The sequence below is a fragment of the Myripristis murdjan genome, chromosome 18, assembly GCF_902150065.1.
Source record: "Myripristis murdjan chromosome 18, fMyrMur1.1, whole genome shotgun sequence".
In the NCBI taxonomy this organism is placed as follows: domain Eukaryota; kingdom Metazoa; phylum Chordata; class Actinopteri; order Holocentriformes; family Holocentridae; genus Myripristis; species Myripristis murdjan.
The window spans coordinates 19,293,915-19,319,498 of NC_043997.1; the positions used below are offsets into that span (position 1 = coordinate 19,293,915).

The 25,584-nt window shown below is 42.6% G+C and overlaps 1 protein-coding gene across 4 annotated transcripts in view; it reads right to left on the reverse strand.

The window, feature by feature from the left end:
* Positions 1–25,584, reverse strand: part of pcxb (pyruvate carboxylase b) — a 322,918-nt gene that overhangs the window by 13,090 nt on the left and 284,244 nt on the right. For all 4 annotated transcript variants that reach the window (XM_030076972.1, XM_030076974.1, XM_030076973.1 and 1 more), the window contains 3 exons: positions 23,975–24,132; positions 22,822–22,908; positions 9,256–9,435 (listed from right to left, as the gene is read on the reverse strand). In XM_030076972.1, coding sequence (XP_029932832.1) covers positions 9,256–9,435; positions 22,822–22,908; positions 23,975–24,132 — 425 coding nt within the window. The remainder of the gene's footprint in view (positions 1–9,255; positions 9,436–22,821; positions 22,909–23,974; positions 24,133–25,584) is intronic.

Genomic DNA, 25,584 nt, shown 5'->3' on the forward strand with positions numbered 1-25,584 from the left:
CATTTTATTTATAGTAAAAGTCTTGTGGTTTCTTCAAGAATGTTTTGCAATCGCAAAACACTCCCATGAGACACTGTTGCACACAAGATGTATAAAGTGCTTCACATGGGAAGCTACATGCCTAAACAGAAGACATATTCTGTCAAAGCAGGAGGAGGAGGAGAAAGTGGGGGAGGGAAAAAGAGGAAGCGGGACAGACAGAGAGAGAGAGAGAGAGAGAGAGAGACAGGAGGCGAGACAGTTGGCGAACGTATGAAATCTTTATCAATCCAAGATGGAAGTGGTGCCACCGTTATGTCAACGTCTATCATGATTTCTTTTCAAGTTCACTCCGTCTTTCTCGCCCCCTCTTCCTCAACTCATCTCCATCCCTCTCTCTGTCAAGGAAAACACCGCAGATTCCTCTCAAACGAACACTGCGGCGACGTCGACTCCCGCGCACAAGACAAGTCATGGCGGCGCAGGGTGTTCACACTTCATGTTCACCCAGCTTTTTGGACCCGTCTTTCACTGCAGTGTTGGTGCATCAAATCAACTTTCTATATAAGCGCATTTCATACAAACATGCAGCCCAAAGTGCTTCACATAGCAAAATTAAAACACAAAAAAAATAAACAAAAATAGACAATAAAATTTTGCAGATATAGACAAAAAATTACAATAAAATAAAATTTTAAATAATAAATAAAATAAATAAATAAAAGTCGATAAATTATAATAAAAAACACAAGGGATAAAAAAAATTAAAACCAAACATTACAATTAAAAACTAAGGCTATAATGTTACTCCAAATTAAAAGCCTGATGAACAAGATAGGTCTTTAATTTACTTTTAAAAATACTGAGGGAGCTGGCCATTTTAATATCCCAAGGCCGTGTGCTCACAGTCTAGGGGCATAAAAGCAGAGGGCAGCCTCACTGGTACTTTTATGGGACACATTAGGAACATTTAAAAAAAAAAAAGCGGTGGAGGACCTTTGTAATCTGGCTGGAGCATAAAATGAAACAGCAAGGTCATTTAAAGCTTTACAAACAAGTAAAAGAACTAAAATCAGCTCTAAACAACAGAGGCAGCCAGTGCAGGGTCAGCACAGGGGGTAATGTGATCTTAATGTGATTTTGGCTGCAGAACTAGCTGTAATTATTTTTAGGTCATCCAGTGAAAAATCAAAGTACAACAGTCTAAACGGCTGGAGATAAAAGGGTGAATGAGCATTTCAGAAACTTTTTGTGTAAAAAAAAAAAAAAAAAAAGGTCGGACTTTGGTGATGTTCTTAAGATGACAAAAGGATGTTTTAATGACCTTGTTAAAAAGAGAATTAAAATTTTAATCTAAAGTCTAAAAGCACTGCCAAGTTTGTGATACGTGTTTTAATCTGTTTGCCAAGACCACCAAGCACTGGGTGCAGTTTTCCTCTTGCTGCTTTTGAAATTGCAGGACCGAGCCGCTGTGAAGAGTACCACAGAATTTCTTTGTGTTATTGCAATAGCTAATTAAACAGGAATGGAGGATATGTCGCTATTCAAAACTACTGAAGTGTGGTGGGAACAGGCGGGTATTTTTATGGATTGATTCCTACAGGATGTGGATGGCCGTCCTCCAATGGTACCAGCTCTATACTGTAGACTAGTCACTGCACTGGAATGGACAGAAAAAAACTGAAGAGAAGTGGAGATGGAGGGAAGTAAAGACAGACAGGAAGAGGGACAATAACAGAGGGCAGAGGCTATGCGGTGCTAGAGGAGCACAACAAGTTGCACCAACTAATGATGTGACATTTTAGCTGCCCACGCGGCTGTCTGAGCCTGTGATGCTACTTGTGGAGGATCGATCTCAAGACACTCTGTCTGCTGGAGGGATTCTGTTCAAACAGGCATTATGCCTCAAGGAGAGCCGCTGTTTTAATGGATAATTTCTCTTCCGTTTTTATTTTCAGGCTGCTCTCTGGCCTTTGACAGTCCAGAGCATTCACAGACTAGCGAGAGCGAGAGAGGGAGGGAGAAAGAGACAGAGCAAAAGAAAGAAATCTCCACACATTTAGCCTACTGCTTCTGCTAATGTCCCTGGAGATATATATATTTATATAAATATACATCAAATGAACCAATATCATAGCAGTGGGACCCAGTACTTATGAGTATGTATCAGTCAGTATCTAATTGTCTCTAATTGCACCTGTAATCACAGACAGTATAACAAGTAGGGTTGTCACAGTATTAGAATTTCTAACTTCAATACAATATCCAAGAAAATATTGTCTGTTTTTGACCTCAAAGGGGGAAAATGACATATTAAGGGGCATGAAAATGGATTTTAATAAGATAAAGTAACTATTTGTACTGTATTAATATAATATACAGTAGAGGGGTTGTGTGTTGTCAAGCACAACTGCATCTCACTGTACTTACTAGTGAATTGATTTTTCCAATAGAGACATGACTCAACTGTTACTTAGGCCGACCTGATAGTTTTAGGCAGGTTAGTTTGACTAAAACTGGCTAATGTGCTGAGTAATGTTCAACTAGGGTGACCAGGCGTCACTAACTAACTAACCCTAACCCTAACCCTAACCCTAACCCTAACCCTAACCCTGCTTTCAGAGGATAGCTCCCTGAGTCGATGCTGTGTCCCCAGATCCCCCTTCTCTGGACGGCACCGGTGCCACCAGAAGACGGACGCCTTGTGATTTGTCGTTTAATCTCAAGAATGCCCTGCTTGCACAAGAGGGTATATCGCTCTGGTATGGGCAGCGTGACGTTTTCCTTTTTGTTCCTAACTGGCTACCTAAAAGTGGAATACAGATCCTCAGTTTGACGTCAGATCTATGACGCTGGGTCGCCATCAGACAAATTCACTTGATTTTGTTCAAAAACAAGGAGAGAGAAGGCGATTAGCAAAGGAATTTAAAGAGGTGTATAATTTCTGTCAGATTTTGGAATATGTCTATTGTGTTATTATTTGTCCCAGAGATTTGCTCCCAAACATTTCCTCTGCTTATGTTAAACAGCAACACATATTTTAATATTTACTGTTTAATGCTTCGGTGAGGCTGAAACAACACCTTTCACCAGCTCTCCACATTTTTTTATGTAGATTGGATCCTTAAGCTGTTGGCTCCCTTCGTCGACAGGGCTTTACAGCATTGTTTACATATTGGTGTAATGAAATCTTTGTCTTTCCGTATTTTTTAATCTCATGTGCACCACTTCTGCTGTTTTCTTTCTCTACTAAAACTGGTTGGGAGGTTCTGCTGCTATGGATAACGTTGAAAAGAAGCATTGAAACTGCTTCATATGTTTATTATCAATATTCAATGTACATCAACAAAATATCAATGTAATAACACTTTTCACAATCCTAATAACAAGTGGGTATTTTTGCATGTTGCTCTGTGTGTTTTGAACCACTCCTTGCTGAATCTCTAAGATTACAAATTCAATATGCCTTAGTTCTCCTGTGTGTGTATATACTGTGCAGCATGTGTGTGCTCCTAAACGTCTGTATTCTAGTCTGTGTGTGTTTGAAACTGCAAATTTACATGTGTACATCTTGGTGTGTGTGTGTGTGTGTGTGTGGCTCAGGAATATCCAGACAAAGGGCCCAGCACAATGCTATTAGTCACAGAGCTAACAGTTCAAAGATAGTTGTGTGTGTGTGTGTGTGTGTGTGTGTGAGTGAGTGAGTGAGAGAGAGAGACACTTCAAAGATGCCAGGCTCATTGGAGTCTCCACTCATTAATACTGTGTCCTCTGAGGATGTCTTCCACCAAAACTGCTTGATTGTTTAAGTGTGTGAGGGGGAGAGAGTGTCTGCATTACTAAAGGGAAGAAAGACAAACATTCCTTCAAGGTTATTTGCTCTCTTCCCTCCTTTTCTCTTAAAACCCCCCTCACCAACACACTCCCACACTCTCTCTCATGTATTTCCTTGTCAATGATTTGTTCTTCCTTTCCTTTCGAGTGCTGCGCTCCGAGGGAAAAGCACTGAAACCTGTGATTTATCTTTTTAACAATGATCCCGTGTTTCTTGGAATCACTCTCCGGCTTCGTGGTTCGACTCGCTCTTGTCATCTTCCCCCCCTGGCACTCACCCTCGGGGGAACACCCACCGCCATCGTGAGTTTCATTTCGTTTGTCTGAACAGCTCACGTGAACTTGGTGAGATCGACCCCTGGAGGGCTGAGGGAGCGAGTCACCCACCGTGGTCACTCCAGAGGTTCATATTAACCACCATGCAGTAAACAGTAGAAAATGTAACGGCGTGGTTTTCTTGAGTCTGCAGGTAGAAAAGCTCAAAATGTTGCTGACTTGAAACGAGCCGCTTTTCTCCTGCTCACACTCCCCTCGAATCTCCAAACGGCCTCCGCGTGACGTCTGCTGTTTCGCCGCACCGAGGGCAAGTTAACGAGGGGAAAATGAAACTATTAATGAAACGCAGCTTGTCTCTCTTATGGCCTCCCTTTTCCTTCCTTCTACCTGCTCCCCCTCACTCTTCCTTTCCTCCCTTTATCTTTTTTTTTTAAATCATTCCTTCATCCTCCTATCTGTCTGCCCTCTCTCTCTCTCTCTCTCTCCGCCCACACCACAAATGAACAAAACTTGATGGAGCTAAAATGAGAAATCACCTCAATTACTGCTTTCTGCCCTGCACAGTTTTCTCCATGCATGCAAAGAAATGGTGCAGACGTGACTTTCGGTTAAGTAAAGATGGATAAAGTGTGTGTGTGTGTGTGTGTGTGTGTGTGTGACTGCATGGTATAGTAGTAAAACGAATGCTAACTAATTAATTGCTAACTAATTAATTCCACCAAACCTTCATTAAAGAATCATAAGTTCATTCCGAGCTGCTAACATGCAGAAATGACCTTCAGCAGTGACATGGCGATAGCTCTGTGTTGCATGCAAAAATGTAGTTTGGGGTGTGTGTGTGTGTGTGCAACTATGTATGCGCTTGCCTGTAAATGCATGCTAAAACATGTATAGTCTCACTAATGAGCTAATGACACGGCAACTTTCTCAAAAAAAAAAAAAAAAAAAAAAGTAACTCAAACTCATTACTTTCCTTGCATGAAATAGCAACAACAAAAAAAAAACAGCATCAAGAGCCCCAGTAATGTGGTGGTAAATGAAAAAGTGGGTAAATCTGACCTCCAGTTGGTGATCATCAGGAAAACCATCACAAATAGGAACAAAAATACAAGGTTTTGAGAAAAGTGTTACTCAATGTTTTTTTTCTTAAAACATTCTGAAGTTTGTTTCATGCTTTACGCCTGCAGGTCTCAATCTTTTTTGTCAATAAACCATCAACCCGTTTAGTATATAGAAAAGATATACCAACCGGGCTGATGCACCCCCAATCCCTGCTCCTTCAAAAATCATACACCATTGCTTTTTTTTTTTTTTTAATAACTGTATTAAAGGCATCAAGTTTAATCATGCACAAATAATCAGAGCACACAAGACAAAATATCAATGCGCTTTCACATTTAAAGGACACTGAAACTACACAGCAACCAAGTTTCAATGAAGTGCAACAGCGTTACACACCAGCCGTCACTTAAAGAGCAAAGAGGAGAGGGGCGAGGGCGAGGGCACACGCAGGCTGAGAGGCAGATAGGCCCAACATGAGAGACGATCAGGGAAAATAGTGTCATATTTTCAGCCACATTAAAGAAAAAAACCCAATCCCCCCCAGCTCATCTTTCTCTGGTTCCTGCTCGGTTTCTTCTCTCGGTCTCATTCCAAAGCATCTCTCCGTATCGCTCGCCTCCGATTCCGTACTCTCCCTGTCGCTCTCCTCTCTCATGACTGATAACTTTAGATGTCCCGCCTGACAGTTTCCTTGATTTTTTTTTTCACGGATGCACTATTTCAGCCATAGTTAGCTGCCACAGCCTAGGCTAACTAGTTGCAAGACAGGCAGACTAGCAGGAGCTGAAACGCATTTTACATACATTTATTTATTCATTAAAATGTATGTTTTTAATTCTACATTAGAATGAAAAACTTGAAAAAAATTATAGTGTAATGGTGTAGTATTACACCACCATTACAATTTTCCTAGCTTGTCTATGGGGTAAAGAAACAGGGTTTTCCTAATTCCTTCAAAATAATTTACAACATTTGGACATTTGAATATGAAACTAGTTGTTTTATTTGTACATTTTTTATGACTTCAAAATGATCAGTGTAATTTTAAAAGACAACCTGCTGCACATCACCACAGTGATGTGGTTCTCCTGCTCTCAATACTTTTGTTGTCGTCCTTGAACAAATATAACAGGACAGAAAAAGAAAGCGAACTAACCAGGTCATTTTTAGAGTTCAGGAGGAAGTTGGAATAATTCTAGCGATAAATTTATTGGGAAAAGCTGCTCACAGGACAGCCAGCTGCAGGTTTATGTGAAGAGCAGTACTTTTGGTAGGTTTTTGTTATTTCAATTGGATAGCGGCAGTACAATTCAGTAAATCCAGTCCCAATTAAGAGTGAAACGTGCACATAAAAATGTCTAACACCAGCTTAAATCATTGGGATTGTTTAAACTGCAGTCATTACATTTGACTGGCCTGTGAGGAAAGCAGTGGCTTACAAAAAAAGTGCAATGTGGAGAGCTGAAGGTCTTATAGCAGCATCTCAAGGCTGAAGCTGTAAAAGAGTGAACATGAAGGTACACGGATGGCAAATATAGCATGAACCAGCCATTACACTTGATACGACTTAAATTAGCTTGACACCAATTAGACTGCAGATTATAAATTTAGCTCTAAAAGATGTTCCGTGCAAACAGACTTGCACCCGGGCAACCAATAATACTTTGACTTTAATTGAATCAGAGAGCAAAAAGCACGAACTGTGCAGCAGACTGTACGCGAAAGCCTCTTGGTACTTAAGCACTACATATCAAGCATGGATTGTCCCTCCTGTATCCCCTGCCACTGCTGTCATAATGTGGGAGTCTGCAGGGGGAGATTTAAAGGAGAGCTCTGACTTCTTTGGCTAGCGAGCTCTTTGATCAGCCCATCACGGTGTGATAAGAAATTGGCAGTGGCTCTACCTCTGTGTGTTGAGGATTTATTTAGAGCACTACAATGCAGTCAAAGGCTTTGGTGCACGTTGTATGGTACAAGCTGGCTTAGTGTCATCTACAAAGCATCATAGTGCACACACACACACACACACACACACGCACACACAGAGGTGAAAATGAAACTATTCTAGTCTGCAGTGCACAATGGAAAACCTGAGGAGAGAGCACAGTTGCCAGAAATTTGGAGGATTGCATCAGCGTGTGATGAGGGAGAGATGGAAGTCTGTGTCAGCACAAATGATGCCTCTTGCGGGGTGGATGTTAAAGAAATTAACAGAAAAAGCTGAGATGGGGATCAGGAACAAAGCTGCTCACTGTCTGTACGGTTAAATAGTAATGAATCGTCCATGTTACGTCTTCCGTGCCTCTTCTTGTAAAAAAAAAAAAAATAAGGGAGATACAGACAGACAGACAGAGGGTGTGCCTGGTGTATGTCAGAAACTGCAAATATCATTGGGATTCTGGAGGGCGGGATCGCCTGGCAAGCATAACGCCTCGACTGTCAAACAACATTTGATCTCATATTCTCTTAACTGTAGGTGACGATATAGAGACGGGGAGAAAAACAGGACAGCTCGGCGAGGAATGGTGACAGGAAAACAAGGTGAGACAAGAGCTACATAAACAGACAGGTAGACCAAGAGGCAAAGGGATGAGAGTGGGAGACAGGAACAAGGTGGCGAGACAGGGCGGATTCATGAAAAGACGCCGACTGATGGACTGACAAAGCTAAAATGAAGAGGAAAACCGGCACGGGGAAAAAAGTGTCATTCAGCCAAATCAAATTCTCCCACCACTTGTCAGGAGAGGGAGAGGAGAGAGAGATGAATTATTCCTATGCTTAACCTCGCTATCAGGCTCCGAAATGTATGCTTACATATGTAGGGGAGTTGCGAGAGCGCACGCACGGATACACAAATTGTCGAATTTGAATGCAGACAGCCTGACAAAATGAGTGTCTCGCGATGTTCTGTTACTGTAATGGGCAGCAGACATGCTTTTGGAACAAATATTTCATGTTTCTGGGAGCAGCCGGCCCACTCATAATGCATTATGAACTATCCAGAATGCATGGATGACGATGTGATGCAAGGCAGGAGAGGCTTCACTTTTTCTCTCACTTTTCAAACATCCGATGTTTTGGAAAGGTATGTTTTTTTTTTGTTTTTTTTTTTTTTTTTTTTGAGGAAGTCAGTGGGCTCCTGCGAGACCGTGACAAATTTGCCTTTATGCGCGCATTTTGTGTGTACGTGCGTGTGTGTGCTCATGCGATTTTTTTCCGAGGAGGTTTGATGCGGGCGCGCAGACACAGAGACTTGGCTGATATGCATGGGCGTCTTTCTCTTGCTCTTCCCAGGCGTGAGAGGCGGAGACAAAGAAGTTGACAGAGGTAAAGAAAAAAGAGCGAGAGAGGGGAGACGAGAGGCAAGAATGATCTCACGGTTTTCTTCATCGTTTTGAATATCCTTCCGGGGACTCACAACTGTCAGGTGTAACCAAGCAGAAGTGTGTGCTTGTGCGAATGTGTGTGTGTGTGTGTGTGTGCACTTTCCTGGATTTGAGAGTTTGTGTTGTGTACACTGCTAAGATACAAATCTTTGGGTTTTTGTTTTTATTTTTCTTACTCTTTGAGAGTTTCTTTGAAGCAAAAGGACAGATTTTTATTTAGGTTCAGACGCTGCTCTCAGTTGTTTGGTTCTGCGCTTGTAAGGCCGTAATGTTCAAAGCTATTTTCTTCAGGGACGGCAAGTAAAAACCAAAAGCTGTCCCTACATACCTCTAAGAAAAAAAAAAATACTGTTATTGCTGAATATCCTCCTTGCAGGAAAGCCCTCATGTTTGTAAATGAGTGTCTATTTTCCAATGTGTGCGAGTATGGTACCATAGTAGCTTGGGTGCAGGCAAGTCTCCATGCAATATTCTGCTTGTATGTATGGGTAAGTGTGCAGACCCTTGTCTATTTATCTCTTCCAGGATGGATCTTGCTAAGTGCTTCGCCCTAACCTCTAGAGAGGGAGATTGCAAGTATTTTCCGAAGGGTGAACACGTTAGAACTTGACCTTAAAGCTGAGGAGAATCCTCGGTGGAAATGATCAAAAAGCCCTTTAACGCCCTGATGTGTTTGTATTTATTAGGCTGGGTGTGAATATCGGTTAAACCACAGTACCTTAGACCTGAGTGGCTCTGGGAATCCTCCATGCGGTATGCCGATGTATCCCTGCAGGAACTCGACCACGGACAACGGGAAGGACAGCTCATCCGCCCTCTCCTCCACCTCGGCCCGGGTCAGGTTGTTCTGCACCATGAACTGGGCCAAGTCGCCTACGATCTTAGAGGATGGAGTGACCTGTTGGGAGGGAAGTCGGGTGGGTTAGAGCCAGTGAGTGACGTCGTTTTATCATTTCCTTCACTCTTCTCTGCACCAACACTATGGAGGTAATTCTATTTTTCCATAACGTGAGCCCTATAAGTGCGTGGGTGAAGACCACTGCAGGCGCGGTTTCAGTGCTTAAGGTGGGAAGAGATGCTGTTATTCCCTTCTGCTCCGTGGCCACTGGCCTTTCCATCTGACAACCATCAGCTCTTCGAGAGAGCGTAAATATGGAGAAGACAGATGACATTTTCAACAATTTAATCTAGCATTTACTTTAAAAAAAAAAATAAAAAAAATCAAACAAACAAACAAACTCTGAACCGCTGCAGTTGTCTCTCAAGACGATGCAACTTTTCTTCGACTTCGCTGAAATTGTGAAGTCCTGCTGAGTTGTTTCTGTGTCAGCCGCGCGCACAGAGGAATGCAAAGCAACCGAAAATATAAAAGGTCGTGACAGAATCTTTATTTTAATGAATATCCTGTCCGCGAAGATTAAATAGGGAGTAACTCGGGGGCTGGGAGGGGGTGAAAAAGAATAGGAAAAAGAATAAAAACACGGTAATCTCTTTAATCTATTTAATCATTTGACTTTGCCACCGTGTACTGAGCTACGCGAGCCTTTTCTAGGACAACAGAGTAAATCAGAAAATGAAAGAAAGGGAGAAAGAAAAGTGAGGAAAACATTCATTAAAATCATATATTCATTCTTTCATTATTTATAATGGCATATCATTATGGTAATAGCGATACCTATTAGCATAATGGTGATAAGTGGAGTATTTTTTTTTTTTTTCTTGAGAGCGAACAGGGCACTCTGATGCAAATATCTACTGCACACGTTCTTCTGTCATAATGAATGGAGCCATGAATATATATCACTTAAGGCTCTCTGTTCATTTCCATTGGGTACTCTGGCCATTACACACACACACACACATACACACATACACACACAGATCAATTGATGTGACTCACTAACAAAGGAAAACCTGAGAATTATGATGAGGTAACTTTCTGCCACACATCACATAAAAAACACTGCTCTGCACCGTCTGGGTGCTCGGCTCGGTCTCACAGGTTTTATAATTAAAAATGAGAAAGAAGATCAAAGAGCGCGTGGAGAGAGGAGACAAATCCTCAAAACATTTAGCCTCTCATCCTGGGACTCAGGCTCTTAAATTTAAAGCTGCTCAGATCGTGTTGTGGGAGCGAGCGAGGAGGAGCCCGGTGTCCCGTATGTGGGTTGAACCTATGGTTTGAAAAGCCACAGCATTTTAACACTGACAGTGGAAACGCTGCAGAGAACAAAGCAAATCCATATTCGCCGAGATGTAGTCTCTCAAGCCAGCCTCTCTCTTCCACAACGTTCAAATGTCCCACAGCGAGTCTGTGCGGCAGAATCCGTGAAACCGGAAGCTGCCACAACAAAGTGTTCATGAAAATGTGTTCTGCTGAATAACAAAACCAGGGCAGGTGACTGAAATGCTAGTAATGCACGGCTGATTTATTTGCAAGGCCCCAAACTGGGATGGCATGTTAGACATAAACAATATATCCTACTGTAACCGCCGCTAGTTCATTTCAGCTGGACTTTGAGAGACTGATTTTACTAGAACTTATGCATAAGACTGCAAAGCGGATGAAGAAATGGATTAACTACAACCACGTCAGGCATGTAAAAAATACAGACAGGTAGGTGGAAGCATTTGGAAGCTGTGGGAGCCACACAATTTCCTTAAAAGACTATCCAGGATGACAGTTTTATTGATACTTTTAAAGCAATTAGTGCACTTTGCCCGCATCTGATGGCAGAGAGGAGGCAGCGAACAGGTGAGCACATTATAGATCAGCTTGACAACGCTTGAAGAATGAAAGAGAAACTTGACACCGATTTCCGGGGGATGTGCTGCCAAAATGTCTGGAGTGAGACACAAAGCACACACATACTTATATACTCCTCTGGGATTTCCAGGACCCCCTGGGACTTGGGTAATAGGAAGGGTAGCTGAGCTCTAGGGATCATTTTAGTCTTTCCAGATGCCCTGTCCAATCCCTGTGTGTGTGTGCGCTCATCTCTCTGGGGATAGCTAGTCCACCAACAACCTCATTCTGGCCTGCTATAGTTAGAAAGTGCTATTAGTGTAAACTGCAAAGTTAATGTATCGTCTGCTCCACTTAAAGCTAAACTGCGTGCTGCAGGATATTCTCTAAATATATCATTGTCAAGTGAATTGTCAAACCAGTCACCAGTGCAACCTGTCACACTGACTGAGCCACAGTCTATCAGCACATTTCATTATTTCCCCTCCGCTTCCGATTCTAATCAGTAACTTTGAGATCTACCGGAGGAAATTTCACGGGAAACGGAGTCCACGAGCGGGCAAATTTGACTTAATGAAAGCTTGAGGCATATCAGTGACGTACATGGTGTTTGTAACGACGGCAAACACCAATTATTTTGCTAGCATGTGAGCTGTGCCATTGCAATTAATTTCACAGCAACAAGGTAGCGGCTTATGACAAACAAATGCCGTGGTCTGTTAACACGGCGCACAATGCCCATTAAGCCACGAGACAAAGTTTCAAAAGGAGCCTCACGAGGCAAGTGGCTGCTCACTCGGGCAAAGTATCCGCTGGTTCCTGCTGGCTGAGACAAGTGTACATCACCGTGCCGCACAACTAAGCCTTTGATCGGGATTGTGAGTGGAGGAGATAATGATAAATTACCTTTACAGAGTGACTGTTTACAAAAAAGCTTAAGAGATTTAAGTGGGCTGTTGATATCCCTGGAGAGACCATTAAATTGCCACAGAGGGAGAACAAAGGCTCACCGCTGAGTTCCTCAAAATTGCCCCAAAACTTATCCTCCCTCCAAGAGCAATTTCCTCATTTCTCCGCAAGAAAGTTGGGAATCGCCGCTCCTTCCCTTATCTGTCTTTATGAATCACCCTCCCCCTCTCCGGACCACTATTTTCTCTCCTCACATTACAAGTGAAGACATTCACTCTTTACAAACGGCCCTTCTTCATGAATCACCTCCCTCTCGCTCCCCAGCCCTCACTTCATCTGTCCCTCTGCCAAATATTTCTTTTGCCTCCTGATTCACAGTAACATCAAGACTGTAACTCTTATTATCAATCACCGCTGATGAATCACCCTCCTCCGACTCGCTCTCTGGGTGACACACACGCGGGAAAAGAAAATGAGATTTCCAGCCGCATAAGAGCCATATTCGATGTGTGCGCTCTTCTTTGTTTATGGCCGGGAAGTGAGGAAAATCACATCTCGGCCGTGCAGGGTTAAAAAATTTAATTTCCGCTGTTCCAGTGTGAATCCAGCCTCAATTTCTAACTATTCATCGCTTGAATCCTCTCTATATCTAGCTATCACTCTGTCCCTCAGTCTGGGATGTAGTGTAAACGGCAGGTTTTCCAGTGTGCACTTCCTAACTTGAGCATGAGTCTATACAACACCAAAGCGGAGGGCGACTGCCTCCAAACAATACAGAACAATTATGAGAATCAAATCAGCACAAACCAGGTATTACGATGGCAATGGCACTTATTCTAAGCAAAATTCTGAGATACAGCCAACAAGGAGAGATGCAAATGAGGTGTGTATCACCAACAGACTTCCTGTCAAGATCATTATAAAAATAAATAAAACAAGCAGGAAAAAAAAAAAAAAAAAAAGAGTATCACAGGAGTCAATTATGATAGGGCAAGTTCTGTTTCCACATAAGCTGATGTCGGTGTCTGTGTAAGGCTAGACAATACGGACAAAATCTCAAAATATCATAATATCTTTGACTAAATAGCTTGATATCGATATGGCGACGATATTAACTGGATGACTGTTGGTGCTTTTTAAGTACCGTATTTCACCAATTAATAGCCCGGGCGTTTAATACGCAAAATCAACTTGGACCCCGGGCGTTTAAAAGAACCAGGCGGCTATTCGCTGCAGGCCTTTATTTATTTTTGCACAGACCTGCACCAGGCCATTATTGTAATGACAGTTACTGTCCAACATATTTACAGTCGGTCGATTTAAGATTACGGTACACCCTTTTTTTCTAACGTTAGCTAGCTCTCTTATTTTGACAGAAAACGGAAGCGCCGCACAGTTATTGTGCGGCTAACTGTTTACTTCTGCAAAAATAAGGTGAATAGCCTTATTTTGGGTTACCTCAATATAATGCAAATAATCACCCCGGTGGTTATTTGGATGGGCGTTTAATATGCAAAATGAGTGCAGACCCCAGGCGCTTGAAAGAACCAGGTGACTATTTGCGGCCGGGCGATTAATTGGTGAAATACGGTATTTATGCACAAGAATGATTGATAAACGGTCATTACTAATGTGGACAATGAAAATGAAAAAGATAGAAAAGCCTAAGAAGCTCAGAAAACTTCAACTCTTCAGTGTAACACAGCTTTTGAAAGGAAGAGACAACACTTATATCACAAATATTACAATGTCCAAAATCCCAGACAGTGTCTTCTGTCTTGAAAGGACATCATAATATCAGTTTATCGCCCAGCCCTAAGTCCACACTGTTCAAAAAAAAAAACAAAGAAATGCACTTAGTACCAAATGATACACACATACAACCATGACAGGTGCTTTCTGGCCCACATGGGAGTGACGGCACCGTGCGTTTGTCGTTCCTGAGAGACCGCAGGAGACAGATAGGCCGTGGTCTTGCAGAATACCCACAGTCACTTTTGAATTCTTGCACAATCAGCTTAAACAGCCGCGAACATGATCTCTCCCCTCTCGATCACTGTTTATTGTGCGCATCCTTCATCAAAAACACTTTTACACCTCCAGCAAGTGCAACAACTTTGGTGCAATACTGAACAAATTACCGAGATGTGCCGTTTCCGCCTGGCTTCCGTAATGCGATACATCATAATATGCATAATAAAAAGCTGGAGAGCGAGCGAACCAAGAACCTCTGGCCACTAATCTCTTTGCATGTTTCTCCTGCCGCCTCTTAAAACTTGACAGTAGCCCTTTGTGGCGTCGAACGTTATCGCACTTGACACGCGGGACCTGTGGTATCTTCGTTTTCCCGTCCTCTCACTTTGCCTGGCTCCCCTGATTCGTACTATTTTCATGCTTCTTTCTCACACACACACACGGCTCTCGTCACCTTCCACCCTGCCTCCATCTCTCTCACTTCCTCAATCCCCATCAGATGCAGCGTATAGCTCTCTCTACGTGACCGTTCATGACTCCCTGCTCCCCGGAGTGAAATTTACTGTGGAAGTGATGCAGTGCCTGTCTGTGTGTGTTTCCTTGCATTCCTGCGTGCGCGCGTGTGTGTGTGTATGTGTGTGTTCACGTCCATGTTTGCCTCAAATTCCAGCTCTATGCTATCCTGAACGCCACTAATGAACACCGTGTTCACCTGGAACACCCAGAAGAGTGTGTGTGTGTGTGTGTGTGTGTGTGTGAGAGAGAGAGAGAGGGAGGAAAAAACGAGGATGTAGAGAGACAAACACACACACACACATGCAGCACACACACACTTAGCCAAGCCAGGAGCCGTGTGAAGAATGGTACCTGTCAGGAGAGGAGAAGGAGGAGACAGCAGCGAGGAGTGATAACGAGGGAAGTTAGGGGAGGGGAAGGATGGAGGGAGGGAGGGAGGAGTGCAGGAACGATAGAAAGATCAAGCGTACATGAAGGAGGTCTAATCGAAACGAGGGAAAGTGGGAGGGAAGGGTGACGGAGGAGACGAGATGAAATCAAAGAGGGGAGCGATGCGGGGAGGAGGGAGAGGCCACGAGACGGGATGATGAGCAGAGTGACGGAGAGAGAGATGGACGGAGAGAGAAAGAGGGAGCGAGGCAAACAGACTGAGCAACAGACATCTGCAGATCCATAGGCAGCACAAGGAGGAGCCCCCCCACTCCTCCAAGTAACAGAGAAAGTGTGTGTGCGTCTGTATTGTAGAGTGTGTGTAGAGGTGTGAATACGTGACTTTAATCTTAAAGAGAAAGTGACAGAGTAAGTGAAGCAGCAGGAGAGAGAGAGAGAGAGAGAGAGAGAGAGAGAGAGGACACACAGATGTACACACTCTAGCTCTCTCACACACCGAAATATAAACAACTCTTCCTCCTTAAATTGACAGGCTAACATTGCGACAGATGTAGCCGAGCGAGAGAGGGAGGGGGGAAGAGATGTGAAAAGGAGAGAGGAGAGGCGACAACAACGACAGGACGGCTAGGAGCCGGTTTCCATGTGAAACAGCGGGTTTATGCAATAACGCAAATTCAATGCTTTCTCTGGGACTTTCCATAACTAAGAGCGCTCTCATCACCTGGAAAGTAAATTCCCTCCAGACTTCTTTATGTTGTTTTTCCCCTAAAGGGCTGATCCATGGGTTTTCTGTTCAAGCCGGGGCTGAAAACCACCGGCTAATGTGACGAATGTATAATGAGGATGTAAGAAACATTTTGGTATCTTCCTGTGAAATAAAGGACCTGTTAAACGCCATAAACTGTAGCAGAGAGCCAGTGGTTTCTTTTAAAAACGTAGCAAACAGCTTTCACTTCACAATAATCACCGACCCTAACCAGGGGCTCAACACCTAAAACAATAAATATCATCTCATTTCCTGTAGTCCCTGTGCCGGTCCAATATTAACGATTAGCTGTGTGTAAAATTGCCCTATCTAGCAACATTGCTTGGGTGTAAATTCTTGCACTGCTTTTCAGCATGCAGTGTCAACCAGCCAGGGTCCAGCATGTTACACGCACAGCACTATTTCATTAATCATCACACATTTCTGTACTAATGTATGATTTATATGAGAGTCACAATTATACCCACGCACAACACAGCAACAAAAATGATTTGTTATTAAATTTACATATTTAACAACTGGAGCAGCAGGAGGGGCGGCGGCCTGGCTGCCTTAATGGACAAGACGCCCCTGAGGAGAATCCGGCGCCATGTCGGGTTCGAGGCCCTGACTCAAGTCCAAGAATAGCAGGAAAAGCTGATTCACATGCTTTTGCTGCGCTTGTTGTGACTTTTGTTTTCTCCCTTCTGATTTCTTTTCCTTTGTTGTCAAGCGAACAGTTGCGGGGAGAAAACATTTGTCTATGAAGATGCATTTTTTTTTTTTTTTTTTTTTTTTGTTTGGAAAGCACAGATTCATCTTATAAAATAAATACATAAATAAACCTTGTTCATTTAAAATAACACATCGGGGACTTTTTTTTTGGTAAGACAGGACTACACTTTACGGCAAAAATAAATGGTATCTTTATACTGTAGGCACATAGTTGTATTTTTTTTTTTAATTTATGAGAAGAACTAAAGGGAATTTTGTTCAGAGGGTAAAAAAAAACATGTCAAAATAACAGCTTGTCCCTGCGCTCCTGGGATTCAGAGCGTAAAAAAAACAAGAGCAATACGATGAGCAGTCTGAACCCCCTCCATTTGTACAGCAGGTGTATCTGCAGCAGCCTGAGTGTGGTTCTGTTCACGATACTGCACATCTGTGTGTGTGTGTGTGTGTGTGCGCGCGTGTGCATGTGTTCAGTGTTTATACCATCAATTGGCATCCCTGTGAGTATGCTATGTGCGCTTTATACATAAGCAGACAATTAATCTGCTCTCGTGTTGCAGACATCCTATTCCTGTGTGTGTGTGTGTGTGTGTGTGTGTGTGTGTGTGTGTGTGTGTGTGTGTGTGCCAATCAGTCCAAACCTGTGCATTCCTCTGTGTTACTTTGTTTATATGCAGAGTTTATACGAAAGATTTTATTGCTATCCAGCATTTGAATGAAGTGATACCAACCTTTACCATTTAATTAATAACAATTAAAACTGATCTTAGTACTTTCACGTGATAGTAGGTAACTTAAATCTGCGTCATCATGCAACACTTTTACAAAGTCCTCTAGATTTTCAAGACAAATTGTCACAAATGTTAGAAGGCATTCTCTGACTTGTCTGTTCCTTTTCACTTATAGCTCCTGTGTGATTGGTGTAGAGCGCTTCTTACTCCGTTTTTATTTTTCCTAAATAGAACCCCCCTTTAAATTCATGATATACAGGTTTCTTGCGCTTTCGCCTTTTCATCTCACATTCTGTTCGCCGCACTTGACCCTGCCTGTCTGAGGCGCGGCGCGCTGTGCCGCGGTGCGTCTGTGAAGCGCCGGCTGACGTGAAGAAGGAGAGAACAGTACGTGCATCCACCGCAATTTGCTCGCTGATTGATCATATAGCCTCTCCTACATGCACAGTGCACGCCTGAACCCCGAGAGATGACAGGCGCGCAATTAACATTTCCTGACCTCCACCTTTCTCGACAGGCTCATCACAGCAGCTTTAACGTTGAGAAAAATTGGAGAAAATAAGCACAATATGTAACTGTCATCCTCGGTGATCTCAAGAGGGGGGCAAATGATTTCAGTGGATTTAGGTAGATTTGTTATATTTGTAATGTGGAGCAACCTGTCTGATGATTATGCACAACTGCATTAGACTGTCAAGTGTTAATACACAGCTTAATATCAACCTGACCTTGGTATTACTTTAATTAACTGGTCTGTCCAGTGTCCAGCATACAACTCAGTGCCAACCTACTGGAATCCCTTTATTATGACTAGTGCTGTATTAGTTTTATTATCAGTGATGTTTCAACTGTGACCTGCATGTTGGGGGAAACTGCAGGTTTGGGCCATCATGAATCAACAAATCAAAGATATAATTGCAGTCGGTTTTCACTCTGAAAAGATTAAAATAATAACAATATAAAGTAACATAGAGAAGAACATTCTTTAAAATAGCTCATTTTCCCCCACGCTGTGTCCCTCCCAGCTTTATGCAGCGTTAAGCAAGTGGATTCATCCGTACGTGGGCTGTGTTATTCAACTCATAATCAACCTTATTCGCATCAAACTAACCGTAAATGATGCAAAGTTAATACTAAGTCAAAGGCCAGTTGATGTCTATTCATACTAAGTTGAATATTGGACAGGCTGACATGAAGTTGAGCATCAACATTGTGTAAGACCCCTCCCATGTAGCTATAAGGTTATTACGGCTGGGGGCCTGGGGAATTATTAATTTTGATATTGGCACTTTACTTTTGGATATGATTGAATTAAAAGACACAGGTTTTAATTATGAAATTAAATGTTAAATGGCAATGCCTCCACTCAGTCAAAGATTATTTATTCACTGTAACCAGGTAATTTATTGACTGAGTCAATAATATATAGACTGGGGTACAATTTATTCAATTGCAAAACTTAAACATAGGTCTATTCCAACATGTAGGGAAGTGTGGCAAGTAGGCAAAACAGTGAATGGGTGGCAACTGAACTTCTGTGAAGGGGAGAGAAATTTACTTTAAAAAGGAATGCTCAATAACTCATTGAAGTGCAAGTGAAGCCAATCATGTGTTGCACGCCCCTGGCAGATGCACACCTGCCAATCTCTTATCCTCCTCTCAGTCACTTAGTGGCGACCTCGCCGAGACAGCGATGTTGTGATAACGCCTGACTAATGTGCCACCGAAAATGACAGCTCTCGTGCACGGAGAGCATTTAACAAGAATCGCTCCTTCTGAAACTGAGGCAGCTTTTTTCATTTTTGTTTAAGGACAGTTATCCAGAGCAAAGGAAAAACCTGTCAAAGCATACATTAAACAAATGAACATATGCGTCCTACATTATATAACAGTGGGAGGTAAGCTCTGTACAGGTGCTGTTTTAATAATTTCAGCACTGATGTATAGCATACATTGGCCTTGAGTAATTAACAAGCCTAAGCTTTTATCTCTAAGAGCTGTCCTTGTAATTGTTATTATGAAATGAGAATAACATGTGAATTTAACATGAAGCGATAACCTCCTACAGTTAGCATTAAATTATGTCATCAATTGGCTTTACTACGGATATATTTTCCAGTGAGGTTAAGCTTTATAATAATTAGACAAACACTTGGCAATTTCTAGGGTCTGGTGGTGAAGAGCAGATGCCAGCCCATGTCCTTTCTTTTCATATAACAGGCACTAGATGTAGTTAAACTGATCTTTATGTATATATGTGTGTTTCTGTGATGTGCATGTCTGTTTCATGGACATTTTATTGCGCTTTAATACTTTTAGCCAAAAGGTTTCATCAATTAAGGGCCATTAAGTACAAATATCTTGCTTTGTAAACTCAGAGACAAGAACAAGAAAACCAATGTGGAAAAAAAAAAAAAAAAAAAACAGGAAATGAGAAAGGAAGCTAAAATTGGTTCACAGTTCAATAGGCTGAAGCAAGTAGCCAGATCTGTAAGTCAGCAAACATTTTATGCTGATACTTCAATCTGTTCTCTCACTGAGTTGCTGTTTTTGTTGATAATAACTAAGTGACTTAATTGGAGTTGTTTGTGTTGCCACTGAAGAAGGCAGTGTTTTGTATCGTGCGCATGAAGTGAAGGGGCGTTTCGGAAATGAACTCTGGGCCGATCTCCTCATTGCCACTGCAGAGAGAGAGAGTGTGTGTCCACTTTATATCTATAGCTGACAAGTGCAGTCCCTCTCCCTCTTATCGACAAGCCAACAGCCTGAGAGACGTAGCCACTGTCAAGCTAACAGGACACAACAGAGAGCCTCGCAGGGCCCATAGGCACATTAAGCCAACATTGGCTTGTGCAGCGATGCCCGCCGAGCCTTAATTGAATTGATAGAGAGCATGGGGAGAGGGGAGGGGAGGTCGGAATTGATGAGGAAAACTGAGAGGGGGGAAAGAGAATGAGAACGAGGGGAGCCGAGGAGGAAAATTGAGAGAGAGAGAAAGAGTGTAAGTGAGAAAGGGAGAGAAGGAGGAGGCAGAGTAATGGGGAATCCATGAGAGCGTGGCTACGAAGAGGGGAAGAAAGTAAGAAAAATTGCTGGGGATCGAATTTGGCGTAAAGGAGCAACAGAATGAGAAACAGAGAGAAGGTGAGAGGGCGGAGTGATAAAGAAAGATTGCAAGAGAGGGTGAACAAACTAATTACAGAGATTGTAAATGCAGTGAAAGAGGGATGAATCTATTACAAAGCCGTGATGGTTAAATAATGAAGGGAGAGAAGGAAAGGAATTAATGAGAGATAATGGAAAAACAAAAAGCCAGAGAGAGGTTGAATTTAGGATGAGAATGAAATTGTTGACTGCAGAATTGCCAATATGGCTCTTTCCACATGACTACGATTAATGTGCCCTTCAGCAAATCACCCCTAAATTGCACCAGTGGAGTTGCTTGGTGTCCAAAATTAACACAGAGTAAGGGAATACCAAGTACAATTGGGTGAGATAACAGTGCTGAACACAGCTCTGGGTAAAACTGGCCTGGTAGAATACAAATTCAATCAAGCTCAGTTACAAAAGTTGAAAAATATCCTGCTTAGCTAAAGTGTAGGGGGAAATGAACCTGTTTTCTATAGAATAAGATACATAAAAGGTACAAGTGACCTAATTATGTAAAGGATAAAATTGCTGGGTAAAGAAAGAGAGCAAATCAGACTGGATAATAAAAGCTGATGAATACAAAATGATGAAAAATCCTGACGTGCACAAAGAGCTGAGAAGGTCAAGGAACTCATCAGGTGGCTCCCGCTAGAATAACACTGAAAACAACTGAAAAGGACAAACGCAAAAGGATCAATAAATTAAATAAAAGAAAAGTTTACCAAGCAGATGTAATGCCCAAATGAAGATTAAGCGAGACAGCGACAAGAGAAGAGAGAAAACGAGGTAAGGGGAGAAAGAGTCAGGGAGGAGCTGGAGAGAAAATGAGGCTGGAGCTGAACCCAGAAGGTGCAGAGCAGCGGATCTATGCGATTTTATCTGGAATCGTTTGCCTCAGTCAAGCAAGGAAACGGGGGCAGCAAGGCAGAACCAATCACTGCCATAGATGCGTACGGGTGCATATCAAATCCAAGAATGCCAAGCTGATCCTTGTGTCCTTGGAGGATGTTGTTCCCGAGATGTTTCTTGGAGAGAATAAACTTCTCAAGCACAGAGAAGCACAGTTACAGAGACGGCCTGTGACACTGCACACGATCAGAAGCACAATGGTTGATTTTCCCATCTGTCTCAATTGGCTCTGTAAATATAGACTGTTGCTCTGTTTGGACACAATGTGGTGCTCTCACAATAAACCTTGTGGCTACCCATTCATTTTCATCAGCTAAAGACGATCTGATGCACAGCTGGCGAGTCAACTTTTGGGATCTTTATCCATCTTTTGTACTCATCCTCTTGATTTGGAATTATACTTTGGCCATTAGATAATATGGCAAAAGGATTACAGATGACACAACACACTCTAAGGCATACTGAGAAAGACATAAGAGGAGCAGGAAGAGGAGAAGCCATCATGAAAGTAAATGAATTTCCCCTGCATTTGTGCCAGAGCCAGCTGCTGAAAGGTATAAGAAATAACGAAGGGTCTAATGCATCCCAGTGTTTCCTGATTGGATGTATAAAAAGCTAATCTCACCAGGTGACAAACACTATTCCAGACGATGAGCGGAGATTTAGACACTTTCTGGATGCAGTTTCTGGAAGCAAAAACTGGAATACTCGAGGGCAATCTGAAGGTATGAAAAAAAAAAAGCCCCCAAATCCTCTGGGTTATAACTTTGCAAAATTTTGCCAAGCAGCTGCCAGCTCCAAGTGTTTGATACCTATTATCATACCTGCAGTACCAGCAAGGATTGTAGCTCATTTTTATCAAATCTCTCTCCAGAGCGCTAGCTGATCACACACCATGCAGCCGATTCAAAGTTATCCCGCAACACTGAGCTGCCCTGCGTTCTTCAGCTTCACACTCTTTGCACCTCACTATGAGATATGGGTCAACAAGCAGCAAATGTGATTCATTAGATGAGAGGAACCTTTAATTATCCCCATGGGGAGGCAGAGCTTAGGCCATCAAGGCTATGATTGCCAGTCGGAACCATTCCAGAATGTGCTCTTGATTTAGCTAAAAGATTGTATCCTACCCTTCTTCAATCAGTTCAATCAACATATCAAACAGGACCGAACCAGCGAGCAGTGTGTGGGTGTTTCATGGATTTTCCTTCATCAGGACTCAATCGACTCTCCAACAGTTGTTTAATTCTGCGCATTAGCACGAAACCAGCATCTGTTCGGGTACTGCTTTCTGTTCTTCCGTGAATGATGCAAAGCAGAATTGAATAGACGTATTTTGACTAAAATGTGCACTGTGCGATGGCTGGAACAAGTCAAACACGTTCTCCTGCGTATGGAAGCGTAGCGGAGCAGTACTACATTCCTGCATGCAAATGAGGCATCGCAAAGTGGGCCTTCAGTGCTGCTTTATCTTTGTCTCACCTTGATGAGGTCGCCCAGAAGTTTGTTGGCCTCAGCGTAAGCCTTCTTCACTTCCTTGAACTTATTTCCCAGTCCCATACTGTGGGCCTGCAATGAATCACAGAAGGAACAAATAAAGGCATGGACGAACAAAGGATTGAAAATAGCATTTTATTATTCCCTGTTGGAGGAAAATAAAGGTATTGTGGGAAATTCGGTGTTCATGTCATTGTGATATAAAGCCACAATTTCTATAGGGAGGCCTACTGCTTTTATATTTATAGTGCAGTGCAAACTAGAGGGACCAGTGTCCTCTGTACCAGCACACCCAGGTATGAGACATTCCACTGTAATACTATTATTGGCTGTGCAGTGTGCTTGTTTAACAGTTTTTGATATGAACAGGTCAGTACTAGTAGGCTCCACCACATATTTTCCAGTGGTGGATTCAGTTGCTTTCAAATTGTCTGTGGCATGTTTCAGAGTACGACTGTGTGCTGTGTAAGTGCTGGAGATTCCAGTTTGCACTTAAGGTGCCATGCAGCATTACCAAACGGTGAAATAAGTCTTTCAGGCAACAATTTTGTTCAGAGTTTTCAAACCGACACCTCTGATCATTGCACTTCTGACATTTTGCTCGCATTACTCGATCTAGCCTTTGGCAGATAACAAAAAAAAAACTGACAAGTGTTAATGAAAAGGACAATAACCGCTTGCAGAACCTTTTGCAGAATTGAGTAAAAATATGTTTTTTTCCCCTCCACTGGTGATAATGTGTTTTTCACAAATTGCAAGGAGTTACAAATGAATTGTCTTGGAAATAACATTCCCTATGCAAAAAAAGTCAATATAAGCTGTCAATCCAAGCAGAAAGTGAGTTAGCACTTTTTTAGGTGCTTAGGGCAGTATGCATTGTCGGATCATACAGCAGCAGTGACTATTTAAAAGCTTGGATGTCTAGTCTCAGCACCATCTAGCATCTCACTGGGCTAATCCTGTGTGTGCTTCCTCAGATGCAGACACACACAAAGAGCCCAGCTTGTATTGAGGTGCTCCATCCCGGGCAACTTCAAATATGAGGTTTGCATAACACACCAGAACATTTAGTCTATAGGCCTAGATCAGTCTCGGACAAAAAAAAAGGAAATCAAAAGCACAGGCAGACCCACTGTACCTGGAAGTGCAGGTTGGTGTACTGTCCTCCAGGTATCTCGTTCTCATACACGTCGGCGTTGCCAGACTTCATGGTGGCAGTGCAGTCAAACGGAGCATAGAGGCCTCTGGCCACTTCCCAATATTCACTGTAGTCAAAGACTTTCTCCAAAGCAATGCCTGGAAAAGAGCCGAGCAAAATGACATGAAATAACTTGAAATGCGCAGAATCCTTTAATGTAGCCGCTTTTGACAATGAGCCTTGGCAATAGTTATCGGAAATGACTTGCAACAGGATTTCATGGCTATTCATCTAAAGATTCCAACACTAAATAGGAACGGATTCAATAATTCATAACATCCACAACATAGCCTCAAACAACCTCCAAATTTGATTCCATATATTGAAATACTAAGACAACCATCCTCAGACAGACTTATCAGTTTGCAAGTAATAACTGATGCAGTAAACATTTAACGCTGTATGGTTAATGGGGGCAGCAAGACAAAAGGAAACAAAATGCATTACATTTATAAGAAAGTGGAGGCCATTAAATTTGATATAGAATGGGCATATTCTTGCTGAACATTCACTAATAGCCGTGTGTTTGCACATTTAAAATGACTGCCAGACAACATTTGGTAATTGCTGATGTCCCTGTGACAGAAGCAGCATTTTTTTTTAGACATTAAAGTAGCAGTGGTTTGAAGATTTGAACTTTCCAAATTCCCTGCTTTGTTTGCTAAGTTTGCAGATTAACTTGTCTCTGTCTTACGTGATTAAGTACACTCAATGTGCACAAGTGCTGGTGCAGCGACTATGGTAACTGTTTTAACATACAAACAAACAAGCGCGGCCACACATGGGGCCATGGCAACAGGACCTCAGATGCAGAATAAGAGGACAGTAGATAATACGAGACAGACTATACCGCGCACGTCACTTTTAACACATTCAGCATTCAGTCATTATGTGCATTCAGGCAACATGCCATATGGTATCTGTGCAGCTGTGGAGGGAGATGGTGAGTGCACTGGACCAGTGTACCATGGCATGTACTAAGTAGGATAAAATACACAACGCAAGTTATGGGCCTTATGAAGCATGGGCCTACCTCCTGGGGCTAAAGAAGCGTATAGTGTACAAAGGCTGTGCAGACAATATGGCCAGTGCCAGACTGAACCCGGCGCTGGGTAATTCAGGCTAATAAAATTCCGAATAATGAATTCAGAGCGCTATTAGTATCCCTGCGTGTTCACTCTCTCGTCACCCTGTCGGAGGATCCAGAGCGCTTCCACTGAGGAGTCGGGTGCAGCGGAGCATTCACATGTTCACAATGGAAGTGAATGGTATCAAGCGAACAGCCGAGCAAGCATCGTCCCAGTCAACAACGGGGAAAATAAAGCTTTGTCTGCAGACGACAACCTGTTACTGCCTTCACATAGCGGCACAAACAATGACGGTATAATGCTTATCAGTTATAAAAATAAAAGGAACGACGCAAGTTTGAGTTCCTCTGCTGGAGAAAAGGCCGGCCGTTCACGACTGACCACATTAAGCGCTGCAGTGATATAAATATAAACACAACTATCGATACTGTAGGGCTGAATGTCCCCTGAGTAGCTTGGAGA